Here is a 13,499-nt window from a genome sequence, read left to right on the forward strand (position 1 = left end):
TGGACAGACATGAAATTCTGGGGCCGAGGTCTTTCGATTTTAGGGACAGGGAGTAGGCTGCACATTTCAGGTTTGGACTTGGGCTTTCCACAACTTCTGGAGGCATTACTAGCCAGTGTTTGGTTTTGCAAGCCAAACCCAAGTGATCCAGAAAATTGGAATCCAGGATTATCTGGGATTGTCAAGTTTCTTATATATTTCCATTTTCCCTTAGCATGTTTCGTCCACTTTGGCTATTTGTGCAACTTGAGAAAAGCTTTAGAATTTGAGTTAAAATATGAATTAGACTTCGAGAAGGTTTGAAACAGATATTGGATTTATTGGTCAGCTATGAGTAGGAAAATACATTGGTAAAGAAAAAGAAGACCCTGTATATAAATATAATACTAACTAGTTAAAATTTGACCAAGAAGAAAGTTCCACTGAAGAGAACAGTAAAAGCCCTTGTTTACCATCAGACCATATTCAGTTTCCCATTTATCTTATTGAAGAGCTGCCTATAGACAAATGCAACATTCTTTGAGCTTAGTGCAGATAATGTGCTGGTTTTTGTTACATGAATGGTAAACAAGAGTTAGTCCAGTGCATTACACATTATACAGAAGTACTGTGAATAAAGACTAAGATATTCTATTTTAGACACTACTTAAACATACCAAGACACTTAAGTGTTACAAATTTATGCAACCAAAAGAAAAGAATAGCAGTTACATACTAAAAAAAATACTGTGTCCGGCTGGATGAAAAAGGCTTACTACTTAAGCAGTTAACTGAAATTTCGTTAAGTTTTATGGTGTAATTAGTTTCTTTCAATGATGTTGTAATTATTTTGTCTTTAATACAGGTTTTATTGTGTGGTTGAAAAGCAAACCATAAACTATTTTCTAAATTTGCATTCTAAGCAAACTTGAGAGACTTGCCTAAAGTTAGATCAAAGACGCATACATACAATATTCTAAGCAAAGTCAGTTCTGTCAAAATGCTAGCCAAATTTTTTTTTTTTTTGAAGCTGCTAAAAGGACAAAATAATTACAAAACACACTGCCTTGTATGTTCTTTTTTCCCCCTACTTGTGTTATGTTAAAAGCAGCAACTTGTGTATTGATGTCTTGCACTCTAATCAACTCTTTTACTTAAAGGTATATTTTGATTTACATTTTGATATCCAGAAGTTTTTGTAAATGTAGATAAAACCAAACAAGATATGGCTAACTGTACTTTAAGTGGAAAAGAGCCTGGTCTAACCTAAATAAAACCTTTCAACCCCATTGATTTTCTGTGACTTTTGCTATATGTGCTTTTACAACAAGAACACTGAAGGTACATTATGGCAACACCCAAAACCACCTCAAATCAAAATATTGAAAACAACCATTTTATGTTAAAGACTCTATAAAGCAAACATTTTGATTTTGTGAAGACATGGTTTATTGCCTTATTCTATATTATAGCTGGAAATCGAGACTTTTGAGTTAGATTTGTTTGACACAGGAATATATTTTCTTTGAAAGATTATTTGACAAAGTTTATCTCAGCTCTATTTTGGCGCATCTGGTCTTTCCCTATATTCAAAATATTTCTCCTTCCTTCAGCCCCAGAGCCATGGCTACAGTCCAGTTAAAACCCAGTGAAGTCAAAGGAGTGTTTTCAGTGGATTCAGTGGGTTTTTGATCAGGACCTGACAGCCTCATATAAAAGCCGGAGGAAACAGTTATTTAAAATGGACCCTTTGACTGTAACGTAACTAAACAAGAACAGTTGTGTCTCCAAAAGCACAAACGGGCCATATTTTAATACGCTGTCATAAATTCAAATATATTTAAGACTAAGAAATAGAGGAGAAAAGATATTGGATAAAGCTCAAACCTTTAGAATCTAACAAGTGCACTCAAGCTCCAGCATCTATTAAAGTAAATTATCCCCCTCTAAGAAATACAAAATGAGTAAGTGCTTCCCTTCCCCTTCTGTAAAGCTTTCTGGACTCATTACACAATCCAGATAATCAGAAAAGAAAAAAAGTTTGCTCAGTCTGACAAGCTAAATTGGCTCATCATCACTGGAAATTGTCATGATGTACATTACCAAGACATCATTAAGGAAACATGAGTAAAACACCTTTTATTCACACTTTACAAAAAAACCCAAAAAAACAAACAGAAAAAAAATATAACACTACGCATTAAGTCTACTACAGCAATACTACCAGCATTTCAATGTACTGATTATAAACTGGACATGTTTGGTGTTTTCACAACTAAAACCAAAACAAAAGAACCCCAAGAGATCAGGTCCCAGACAAGGATTCAAGATCAAGATTTCTCCTGCTGAAATTTAAAATATATATTTTACACATCCGATCTGTTTGTCATTTTTACTTTTAGCTTAAAACAGAACGGTTTGAGCACACTTATGTGCTGACTACTTTTTCATAAAATTTTGAATCATCATTATTACCAATCCATTCTCTTATATATAAAAATTCACAATATTTAGAAAGTTTTTCTTAATGCTCAGTGTCCTTTTGCTTCTCTGCCTGCAGCCGAAACAAAAGCTGTTTAAGACCAAGCTCTCTATCTCAATTCTTTACATTGATTATTGACGATGTATTAGTTTAAGGAGATAAATTCTCCCTTTTAGGATAGGAACACACAAGTTACATTTGTAAGCTGTTAAGTACTTGGCTTCATGACACAAATGGCACTGAGGGTACACTATAACTTTAGTCTTGCTTGACACTTTAAAATAAGACTTGGTCACTTTAAAAATGATCTGAAGAATTGTCTGTGGGACCTGTATTGAAAATGCATTTATTTTACACTGCTTCATCAATAGAAAAATGTAGGTTTGTTTTTTTCTTCAAGGAATGATACTTTCTGAAACTGAGGAACACACTTAAACTAAAGAGAATTCACATGATAGTAATTCTTAGTGGGAAAAACAGCACTGTGCAATGACACTGAAAGAAGCAGTGCATGGGTATTAGAAGCTAGAAACTGTGTACCCAAAACCTGAACATGTTCAAAAAGTGTGGTATTCAATGCTTCACAAAGGAAAAAAAGATGCCACAGCTTATACAAAAGTATCTTCATAAAATTTTCACAAGTGTTAACATTATTTAAAAAAAAATAAAAGAGGATGCACAGGATCTCTCTGCATGCACAGGCAGTGCTAGTTGAGAACAAATTTAAGCAGGCACAGCGGAGATAGGACAAGTATTTAAAACAGAAATGAAGAAGCTATACACAAGTATCCCTAATTTTACTTCAAAAATTAGAGATGAAAAAAGTATCTGAGTGTATACACATCAACAGTAACTTTCAATCCATACAGGTCTACTTATATTCACTGCTTAGCTTATCTGTTCTGTGAGAACTCTATGCTTTTCTCTTTTTTAATCAGAAAAAGAATGTATTTAGTTACCTTTGTAAGATACTTACTAGGATTTTACAGATTTGGATTTTAAAAGCAATGTTCTCAATTGAACATAAAAAGTAGTACAAAAGGGCTAACAAAACCCTAACAGTGCAAATCATTAGCAGAGAAAACCTGTGACAACCTCTTTTACAAGCTGGCCTTTATAACACATGAAAACAGATAAAAATTTAGCCTTAGTTTACAATACAATCATTTTCCAAATCTGATTTTTTTTTTTTAAGTACAAAATCTCATAAATCAGGTTTTCTGTTGTTCATATACAATCAATAAAGGCTAAATTCAAATTCTATATTTTACAAACAAGTCTGAAAAAGGAGGGAGTGAAGTACGGAAGAATGTTCTCTGGATGTTCCTACTGGCCTCAAAAAAGTAGTGCTACAGATAACTGTGCAAAGAGAATATACTGTATATAACAATTCCCTATTTCAAGGCATGAAAATGTCACGTTGGATAGAAGAAACAGGAAGTTTAATTGTAACGTATTAAAGAAAGGTGCAAACGCACCAATCACTGTCTAACAGTATACAAAGTATATTGGGCTCAGAATTGTGTCTGTTGATAGATAGCACCTGGCTTTTACTATGTCTTTAGCAAATAATTAGATTTAAGATTAAGATCCTTAAGAAAAAAATCCCTGTTGGCCATACCTCACTCCTCTATATTCAGATTTTACAATTGTACAAGTTAGATTGAGGTTGCCCTCTAAAATGTACTTGACTACCTCCTGCCAGGGAGATGGATTCCATTTACAGGAGGCAGGAAAGGCAGCAAAAGCTCCAGTTGTGCAAAAAGTGAGAAGTGGTCAGAAGGGATGAGTGGATGTGGACAACCACTTATATTGTTCTCTATTAACCAATGATGATCCAAAGGTCCAAGAATACCAAGTATGTTTAGCTGAGGTTTAGAGTAGAAGATGTAGTCTATAATACCCTAAAAAAAGAAAGGAAATAAAAATCGATTATTAGTATACAATTCTTTACCCATATTATTTTTCCAAAAAAAAGTATGCTCAATGTTAGGAATAACTTAAGTGCTACCATTCCTTCTCCATGGCAAATTGATGTAGGAGACTTCTACTTCCTGTCCCAAGAGTTGCCGAAAATAATTTAGGAAAACAAAGAAAAAGTCCACTTTGTATCACTTCTGCCCTGCTTTTGTGGGGTGTAATTTCAAACCTCCTACAAAGCTTTGAGCCACATTTCTCCAATTTCGAGGAGGAAAACTGTCTTTTGTTTTCCTTGGGCAAGGAAGCCCTGACAGCTTTCAAGGAGTAAAATGGATTATTATTCCCTTACAGTTAGCAGCTTAACTACCACTGTTCTACTATTTCATTTAGCTTGCAGTATCATAACACGAAGTCTTCCTATTTACAAGGAAGAATAACAGCACCCCAAATCTTGCAAATCTAGTACAAGATGCAAAAAAGAAAAAGTGAAACTTGGTTCCTAGGAAAATTAAGTGTTATGTACTCTAATTTGCTGTGTTTTAAATACAAACTTGGTAAGCTCACTATCAGCTCCCTGAACAGCTGAACTTCTTTAACAGTTTAGTACAGCAAGTCACTCTAGTTTAGCTTCAAGTGGGAAAACTTTTTCAAAACAATGGCAAACTCTTTACCTTGAAGTCAAATGTGTAATTTGTATAAGGCATTAGGCCATTCTCATAGGCACTCTTCAACTTGAAACCATGTGTAATTCTCCCATTTGTTGTTCCATTTTTTCCATTACAGCTAAAGTTGGTAAGACTTTCATTGTATCTCAGTTCCTTAAAATCTTTGTGGTTTGTTTCCACTCCACCAGTGCTCAAGTACTCAACGACACCTAATAGGAGAGAGACATACACAAGATGGTACTAACAAACATTCAGCAAGTAATTGTGTAGACTGCTTTACGTCATATATGCAATCTTATACTTCACACGAGCAAAACCTTAACAGATACACAATAGTCAGCAGTAGTTCTTATAAAATATTCCAAGGGAACATATGTGAGTGTCAAAAGGAAATGTCACCTATACTAAAGAGACATTCTTTGATTAGGAAAAAAAACCTAGAAGCTTAGGACAGAGCAAACTGATTGAGAGGAGGAGGAAAGAATTGGAAATAAAATTCCACAGACGCTAGATAGGCAGTTTCCTCTTCATCTAATTTCTGTACCCAAGTCGTGGGTTTCAAAATTCTTATGTTAAAACTTTGCAAAAAAGCCAAGTTCCATAAAAACACTTCAGATAAGGTTAACTTGAAAAGAGGCCACAAAACCAAGTTGAGAGACTTGTGTCTTGGAAAACTACAGTCACGCCTCTTAATTTCAGAGCATCTTTGTTAGGGATTCTGAAAGTGAAAGAAATGACTAGTTGTTCTGAAGATACAAATCAGATATAAGAATTTGCTATTGCAATAGCCATTAAAAATACTTGCTTTCTCAGGATCACAGTGAATCAAATTTCCAGTAACACTAAGCAATAACCTCCTACCAAGTCCAACAGACATTAAGAGCTGCCCAGAAGGGGCCAAAAAGAGGGTAGGGTCAGGTGGGGAAGATTGTTATATTGACAAACTAATGATAGGATGGAAGGACAGCTCTACTTCAGTTCTGTATCTAAGAAAGAGTCAAAAAGGGGATCACTTAATCTGTTCTTTTCTAGCACATTTTAAAAGTCAAAGCAAGTCCTACATCAGTAAAGTGCTCTGAAGGATCCCTTTCTGATAGCATGTAAGAGATGTATAGAATTTCAGGAGTCCCAAAACATTTAAGCTCCAGAAAATGATTGCAACTTTAAAGAGAAGAATCTGTATTTTCACACGTAAATAAAAACAAAAAACACCACTGTTATCAGCAACATACTATTACTTCCAGTTATTTTGGAAGACATTTTCTTCCTTTCCATTCCTTTACTGCCAAACAGCAAACAAAATGTTTCTGAAAGACAAGAAATATCTATAATACTGCATAGGCAATAAGGTCACTCATGAAAGAAGCTCTTCCTTCTACTTTCTTAGTACCTTTAGAGGTTACAATATCAAGTAACTTATTCTTTATGTTGAAAATTCCTTTAAAAAAAGACCTTACAATTTAAATTATTACACACTTTAAACATTCTTATAAATAAATAAATAAATAAATAGTACTCTTACCAGAGTCTGGCAGAGAATTGAGATCTGCACACAGTACAAGTGGAATGGTCCCAAGTTCTCCCGAAACACCAGGTTTGAGACTACGAGAAGCTTTATCAATAATGTTCTTTACCTCAGACAGGAACATCATAGTCTGAACCAGCTTCACATCAGAATAATCTGGGTCCCAATGCATATGTGCATTAGCTACAAGAACTAGCTGCTTTTCCATCCCAAGATGTGGCTTTCCGGCTAAAATTTAAAATTAATTATTTACACTTACATGGTCAACAACAGAAAACACTTATCTTTTATTAGGTTGAATTTTAAACAAGATGTTTCAATGGAGAACAAATACCCAGGTGCTTAAAGAGGGTTAAACTAAATGATATGTGGTAAGTTTTACATGAAGAGGGTCATACAATTCCCTCTATGTCTAGTAAGCATTTTAGTTGATGCAAAGTGCTAGGAATAATTGCATTTCACATCGAAGACCATTAATAAACAAGACTAGCCTGGTATACGTAACACCTATGTATTTAAGAATACCATTAATTACCATAAATAATAGATAGGCCCACTGACAGACAAATAGTGTATTTTAAAAAATTACAACAGTTTTCCTCAGGTTATTTGTGATGGTAAACAAGCACTGCCCATATCCTTTTAGGGAATAAGTTCCCTCTCTTGCTAGAAGTGCTTTTTAAAAGGCTTGTTTGTTAGAATCTGAATTAATAAAGTCTTATTTGGATAAGCACAACATAGGTTGAATAGGGGCCCACTGAGGTACTTATAAAGCCAATTTACGTTTCCTAAACTAAGAGTGACAGGGCAGACCAAGCAGGTTTTATAAGCATGACAGTGAAGAAAATAAATTAAAATAATGCAGATATATGATTCAGAAGCATGAAACTAATACCAACTGATTCTCTGATACCTGTGCATACCTCCAAGCAAAATAAGCCAAGTTTGTTTTCCCCTCTCTCCCACAACTCAGTTGTTCTTTATATTTTTTAAACAAAATGTACAAGTGGAAACAAAAAATATCTCATTTGAATAATATGACTTTTCCCCAAATCCTCTTTGGAAATAAATTTGCCTGGGCATACAATGCACAAACTTATACTCATCTGTAGAACCTAGTCTCTCTCCGCTTTACTGCCACAAAAATCCATCTTGTTTTTTCAATCATAAAATACAGACAATCCATTCAAAAACTGAACTAAGCAGGACTTACATGACATTTCTATCAATTCCTTTCGCAGTTCTAGTAATACAGCAACTCCAATGTTATCTTTTGTCATAACTCTGTTCAGCATAGCTTCTGAACCTTCTGAGTTTGCCATAGCTAGTTGATTGAACTCAACAGTATGTTTTTGAACCAAAGTAAATCTGAAAGAGAAACATCATATATAGTTTCATCAGCAGACAGATGCCAAAGGAAACGTTATAGATAATTCCCCTTCTAATTAAAGTTCAAATACATTTGTGATGTGAAAATCTCAGTGAGTCACATAATTTCATAAAAATCCTGACCTGAAATCAAAGGGTATAATTTTCTTAGCAATTTTCAAATATTTTATGTTAAGCTGATTTCAATTACCAGATTTTCTTTTATTAAAAAAAGAGACTATGGAAAAGGAGCGCTTGTTTCTAATTCTGCACCACATTCTAGTTCAAACTTGCAGGTTTAATAGAGTGACTAAATAATTGTTTCTGAGCCAAAAAGTATCAAACTGGGCACCTGCATTTACTTGTGGACACAAAGGAGTGGAAGCAGGAGGAGGAAGGGAAATTATTACCCTCACACCCAAGCAAAAGTACAAGTACAATATGACACATCAATAACTGCTGCAGCTCTTAAATGAGGCATTTTGTCAGAAGTGATCAGTGACTTTAAGTGCCTTTCTTCTGCTTTTTCAGAAGGCTACTGTATCAAAAAGTTAATGTCATCTGAGGTCTTATTTCAGCACTCTTTTCCTTTACTTCAAAAAAGTTTTTTCGTTATTTTTCTATTATTAACATATGATGACACATTTATTCAACAATTAAAGTACAATTTGGTGATCTCCCAATCTATATTGGGCCAAAAGAATTAATTTAAATTTGGACAAAAATTCACGGTAAAATTCTCTATTGCTAGTTGGACACAGAATGATTTCCCTTGTACAGACTATTCTTCAATAGAAATGCTCTATAAGAAACACTGAATGACTACAAAAAAAGGGTGACTAATGCCAAATTGTCTGTGCTGCAGACTGACGCAAGAAATCGTGTGAAAAAGAGCAAGATACAATAGTAGGCTTCATAAAACACAGCACTTACTTTTCTGTTTTGAAAAATATTGCACAGCCATCAACATGTTTTCTTTCCTGTTCTGACATTGTCCTAGCTCTAGATTTTGGACTGAAGAATCCATTATAGCCACGTTCTTTCAGTTCTACCAGGAAAAAACTGTAGTACTGCTCAGTTTCAACCTCCTATAAAGTTGTAAGACAGCACACAGCATGAATGTACTATTACCAAAACACAGAAGACTGATATTATTTAGTCTCTTCAGAAGCGTACATCATTTTCAAACTAGCTTTAGAAAAATTATAAGAATTTAGTAGAGAGTGCAAATATTCCCATTTTAAGAAGAAAATATAAATGAATTTCTGTAATCCCCAGAGTTATGATTATCTCAAGCCTCTTATTGCAAAATGTGTCAATTATACCCCCATATACACATGCACACACAAAGACACCCCCACACGCATTTCTTTGATCAGCAGCTGCTGATTCACATTCCAACTGAGTGGGCTGAAAAGCATTCTTTTGATGTCAAGCAACAAATAATGTTCTAAACACCACTTCTTTTTTTGGTTTGTTTTCAGACGGTTTTGCAAACAGATTACTTACTGTAAACACATTTAATATATAGGAGCCAGCACATGAGAATACAAAAGGAAAAAAAAATAGAAATATATCTTTTACCTGAAGGCTTATGATGTCAGCATTGCAGCTCAGGATTTCCTGCATAATGGCTTTTTTTCTGTATTCCCAGTTCAGTGCCCAAGATGGACAATAGCCATACAACTGCCGGGTAGCATATTTATCACAAAGTACGTTGTAACACATGACAGAGAACAAGGCTGCAGAACAACAATTTTATATTTACACTCATATTTTTAACAAAAAATACAATTATGTTTTTTGCACTTTTGTCTCCAGTAATTTTATCAATTCATGCTTCACTTGCTTCAACCAAAACACAGCACCTGCACTTATGCTAAAAAAGCATTTGTTAGTCCTTCCAGAATGACAAACTACCCTCCAAGTTTGGGTTTACAGCAGCCTTCTTCTAACATCAGTTGGGGGGAAAAAAAAAAAAAGGAAAAAAGAAAGAGAGCTCTTTGTATGCTTGATACACTAAATAGCAGGCAAACACACTTTACAATAAGTGATGTATTAATGTGAAAAGCAAAACAAGATAAGCGTATTGTACACTTAACAAATTTGCTAACTACACTAAGGTTTGCAAACTCTTTAAACAGATCATTTAAAACCTATTTAATTATTACCACCCTGAACTGTAACAGATGCACAGTCAGGGCTAGGATCCCTTTGCACAGTGCACTATGCAGGTGAAATGAAAACATAAACATTTCCACCTGAAAAAGCTTAGAATTTAACTCTAAACAAACAAAATCTACTTCTCTGTATCTGTTTGGAACATGAGGGGACACAACGAGACAATGTGGGGCACCGTGACAGGTAATCCAGCACCATTTTTTTTTTTTTTTTAAAGCATGAAGGCATTTGCAGTGCAACAACAAGGTACTTTCCTTGGAAGTTTATTGGGAGCTCTCTCAGGAGTGAGGGACAGTGGGGTGGGAGGAGAGGGGGCAGGAGATGTTTGAAGATTTAGCAAACTGAGGCAATAATCCCAGGCTGATTGGGAGTCAAAGGCCAGCATTTTGAGAGCAAACGGGGGACAGCAAGTGTCAAGTCACATAATACCTTCAAAGTAAGAACACGCAAATTTTATTTGAAACAACAGCAAAAGAAGAGCTGTTGAAAAATGACATAGTTAAAAATGACAAGAAAGGAAAGTACCATTGAAGCAACCTTCTTAATAAAATCAATAGGAGAAAGAATACATATGTCAGTCCCGAGATACAAGGCACTGCAATTATTGAGAAATATGGTAAGAAGAATTTGGGTCAGCAGATAAATATGGAAGCCTGTATTATAGACACTTCATGCAGGGAAAAAAAAATCCATGAACATTTAAACAGTGCATGAATACTAACAGTGAGAAAAGTCTAGAACCAGAGATGATATATAGGTTACTTAAAATAAAAAATTCTACATCAGTGAAGAATTATGATCATATTCTGCCATTTTTTGTTCTTCAAAAAAATATTCAATTAAGCCTACTGTAATTGAATTATATAACTCTTTTTGGATAACAATTTCAATTCCTTGGAGGAGTATGCTGATTAAAAAGAAGCCACTTTTGTAATAAAATATGGTTAAATCTAAAGACAATTGGTCAAAATGAAAGAGGAATACTTCAGCTGGCTGCCAGCCTGGATAGATGATGGGTTAGTTTAAGCATCAAATTTTTTTCCATCAGGCAGTAAAGATCAACAGCTTTTAGAAAGAGAAAAAAGAAAAATCCATTAAGTGTTACAGTACCTGTTGGTCTTGTTCGGTCTGGTTCTTGCAACATAATCCAAGATCTCGGAGGTGGTTGTTCTGTTGAAACTATTGGAACATTTTAAAAGAGAGATACAAGTGATAATCACATTTGTTTTAAGCAGCAGAAACAAATATTTTAAGAATGATCACTTACTTCTTTTTGCAGTACCTGCCAAATTATCAAGCAAATAGTTCAGTAGCCTTCGTGTTCCATCCGGTTCCTGATAAAGGTTCAGAATATCCTGTGTAAGTGGATTTCCTGCAAACACGTTTACAGAAATATCAGAACTAGTATGAATTTACATGCCTGAGTTTAGAGCCACTATCTCTGAGACAAGACATTAGAGTATTACAAACTATTTATAGGTTTCAAATCTTAAGTCTTCAGTCCCACAAAACATTACATGTGTGAACAGTGCTAGTGAACTTAACCACAGTCTCTCCTGCATCGGTTTTCTGAAAGATTGCGTTAAGTTCTGTGGTTGGATGGAACGGCAGGGAAGAATTGGCATGGCAGGATGGGCTGCATCATGTACAGGCACAGAGCTGAGGAGGCAAAGGACATGAGCAACCTCTGCTTGCCTCGCTCAACATTAGAAAAACGTCCACTAGCACTCTATGTGCTGCTCATACCCAAGTCTAGCATCTGCTAAATGTATAATCAGATCCTAAAAGTTTTCAGACAATGCAGATTGCAATCCCCCAGGTTTAAGGGAGGGGAAAAAAGACTTTTGAAACTTAACCCTGTTTAGAGGCATAGCATCACCCAGTGCTCCTGAACGTGCAGGCCTTCCATGCTATAGGATTTCCACTGAAACGGAATTCAGTGTTTCTATTGCTAGAATCCATACAGTACTGGGAAAAAAAAATGGGGGAATTGATTTTAAATTGCTGCTTGTGTTCAAATAGCATAACATATTCCATTTTCTGTTGGGAGTACAGTATCTATAATAAACTGCATATTATTTCTTACTTGAATACTGTATGCAGAGCCTATGCAAGCAACAGAAAGCCCCCTCTTATGCCCCAGAAAGAGAAGCAAACCCCGTTGTATGTTGAGAATTTCTCCCAAGGAGTTCTGTTCTTTTTTAAAGAATCACTAGATGACAATATTTATAAAACTGGAAAAAGTAGATACATCTGGTATTGCTATTCAGTAACATTGTATGAGTTAGCAGTCTACAACCATGACAGCTCAAGAGTGATATCATAAAACAAAGCACAGAAAGAAAAAGTAGTAATACCTTTCAGACCCAAAGTCTGTAACTGGAACAGTTTTCCCAGCTCAAAAGGTAAAACTCGTAACAGGTTGTTATTTAAATGTAGTTCCCTGTAGACAGAGTAAGAATCATATAAGGCTGAAAACAGAGCAAGGTTTGTCTTCAGCAGCCTATAGTACAGGAAAATTAACTAAAGAGAAAAAAAATGTACTAGCAAACCAAAATTGTGAAAAACTGGAAGACTTAACAGTCAGCAAGAGCTAGGGAAATCCTGCTGTACTCTCTCTCTCTCCTACACACAGAGAAAATACACATTAAGTTGAAGTAAAGAGAACAGTAGCTGGTTGGCAAGTTCATCTTAAATAGTCAGAAATTTTGTAAACATTAACAACAACTAAAGCATTTAATAACTACTAGTGATGAAGCAGTAACAGTTCTGACAAACCAGACCACGAAACAGTTCAGCTATGATTAAAGGCCAAATAATGTCCAAGAAAACAAATAAGCAGAGACTCCAGGACCATGAAAGTACTCTATTAGAGCTATGATATTACCAGGTTAGCATGCAGTTAAAGTTCCTTTTGTTTAAGGTCTCTTGTGAACACTGCTTTACACTGTACATTGAGGAAGAAAGAGAAGACCACATGCCTCACAGACAATTTTTCAGTTAAACTTCTTTCCATTGTCACATACGGCAACTTAGATGTATTCTGATTTACTGTATGTGAGTTTTCAGGCACCAAAAAAAAAAAAGTTGAACTGTGCCTCTAGTCAAAAAAAAGTAATCTTCTGCTTTTTATTTTTACAATTTTGCTGTTAAAACAAAATACATGCTTTTTAACTTTCAAAAATAAAACACAGACAGGAGCAGAATTTACGTTCTGAAATTCTGATATCCCAATGAACTGCGCAGAGAAAATGCTTGTTAGCAAGCTTTGCATTTGCTTAAAACCGTTCCAATCTAGAGCGATGAAGCCTTTCCTCACAATTTTCAATATCTGAGAATGGAAAAGAATCTGGTGGGGAGCTGGTGGGGAGAGCAGGAA

The 13,499-nt window shown here is 35.1% G+C and overlaps 1 protein-coding gene across 3 annotated transcripts in view; it reads right to left on the reverse strand.

Annotated features, from left to right (window-relative positions):
• Positions 1–294: 294 nt before the first annotated feature.
• CNOT6 (CCR4-NOT transcription complex subunit 6) overlaps positions 295–13,499 on the reverse strand; it is a 34,920-nt gene continuing 21,715 nt past the window's right edge. For 2 of the 3 annotated variants that reach the window (XM_064521072.1, XM_064521073.1), the window contains 9 exons: positions 12,478–12,563; positions 11,388–11,492; positions 11,231–11,299; positions 9,524–9,681; positions 8,873–9,027; positions 7,785–7,939; positions 6,569–6,799; positions 5,053–5,255; positions 295–4,365 (listed from right to left, as the gene is read on the reverse strand). In XM_064521072.1, coding sequence (XP_064377142.1) covers positions 4,153–4,365; positions 5,053–5,255; positions 6,569–6,799; positions 7,785–7,939; positions 8,873–9,027; positions 9,524–9,681; positions 11,231–11,299; positions 11,388–11,492; positions 12,478–12,563 — 1,375 coding nt within the window. In that variant the 3' untranslated portion in view covers positions 295–4,152. The remainder of the gene's footprint in view (positions 4,366–5,052; positions 5,256–6,568; positions 6,800–7,784; positions 7,940–8,872; positions 9,028–9,523; positions 9,682–11,230; positions 11,300–11,387; positions 11,493–12,477; positions 12,564–13,499) is intronic. The other variant, XM_064521071.1, reaches the window with a different exon arrangement.

This window comes from Dromaius novaehollandiae, chromosome 15, assembly GCF_036370855.1.
Source record: "Dromaius novaehollandiae isolate bDroNov1 chromosome 15, bDroNov1.hap1, whole genome shotgun sequence".
NCBI lineage: Eukaryota > Metazoa > Chordata > Aves > Casuariiformes > Dromaiidae > Dromaius > Dromaius novaehollandiae.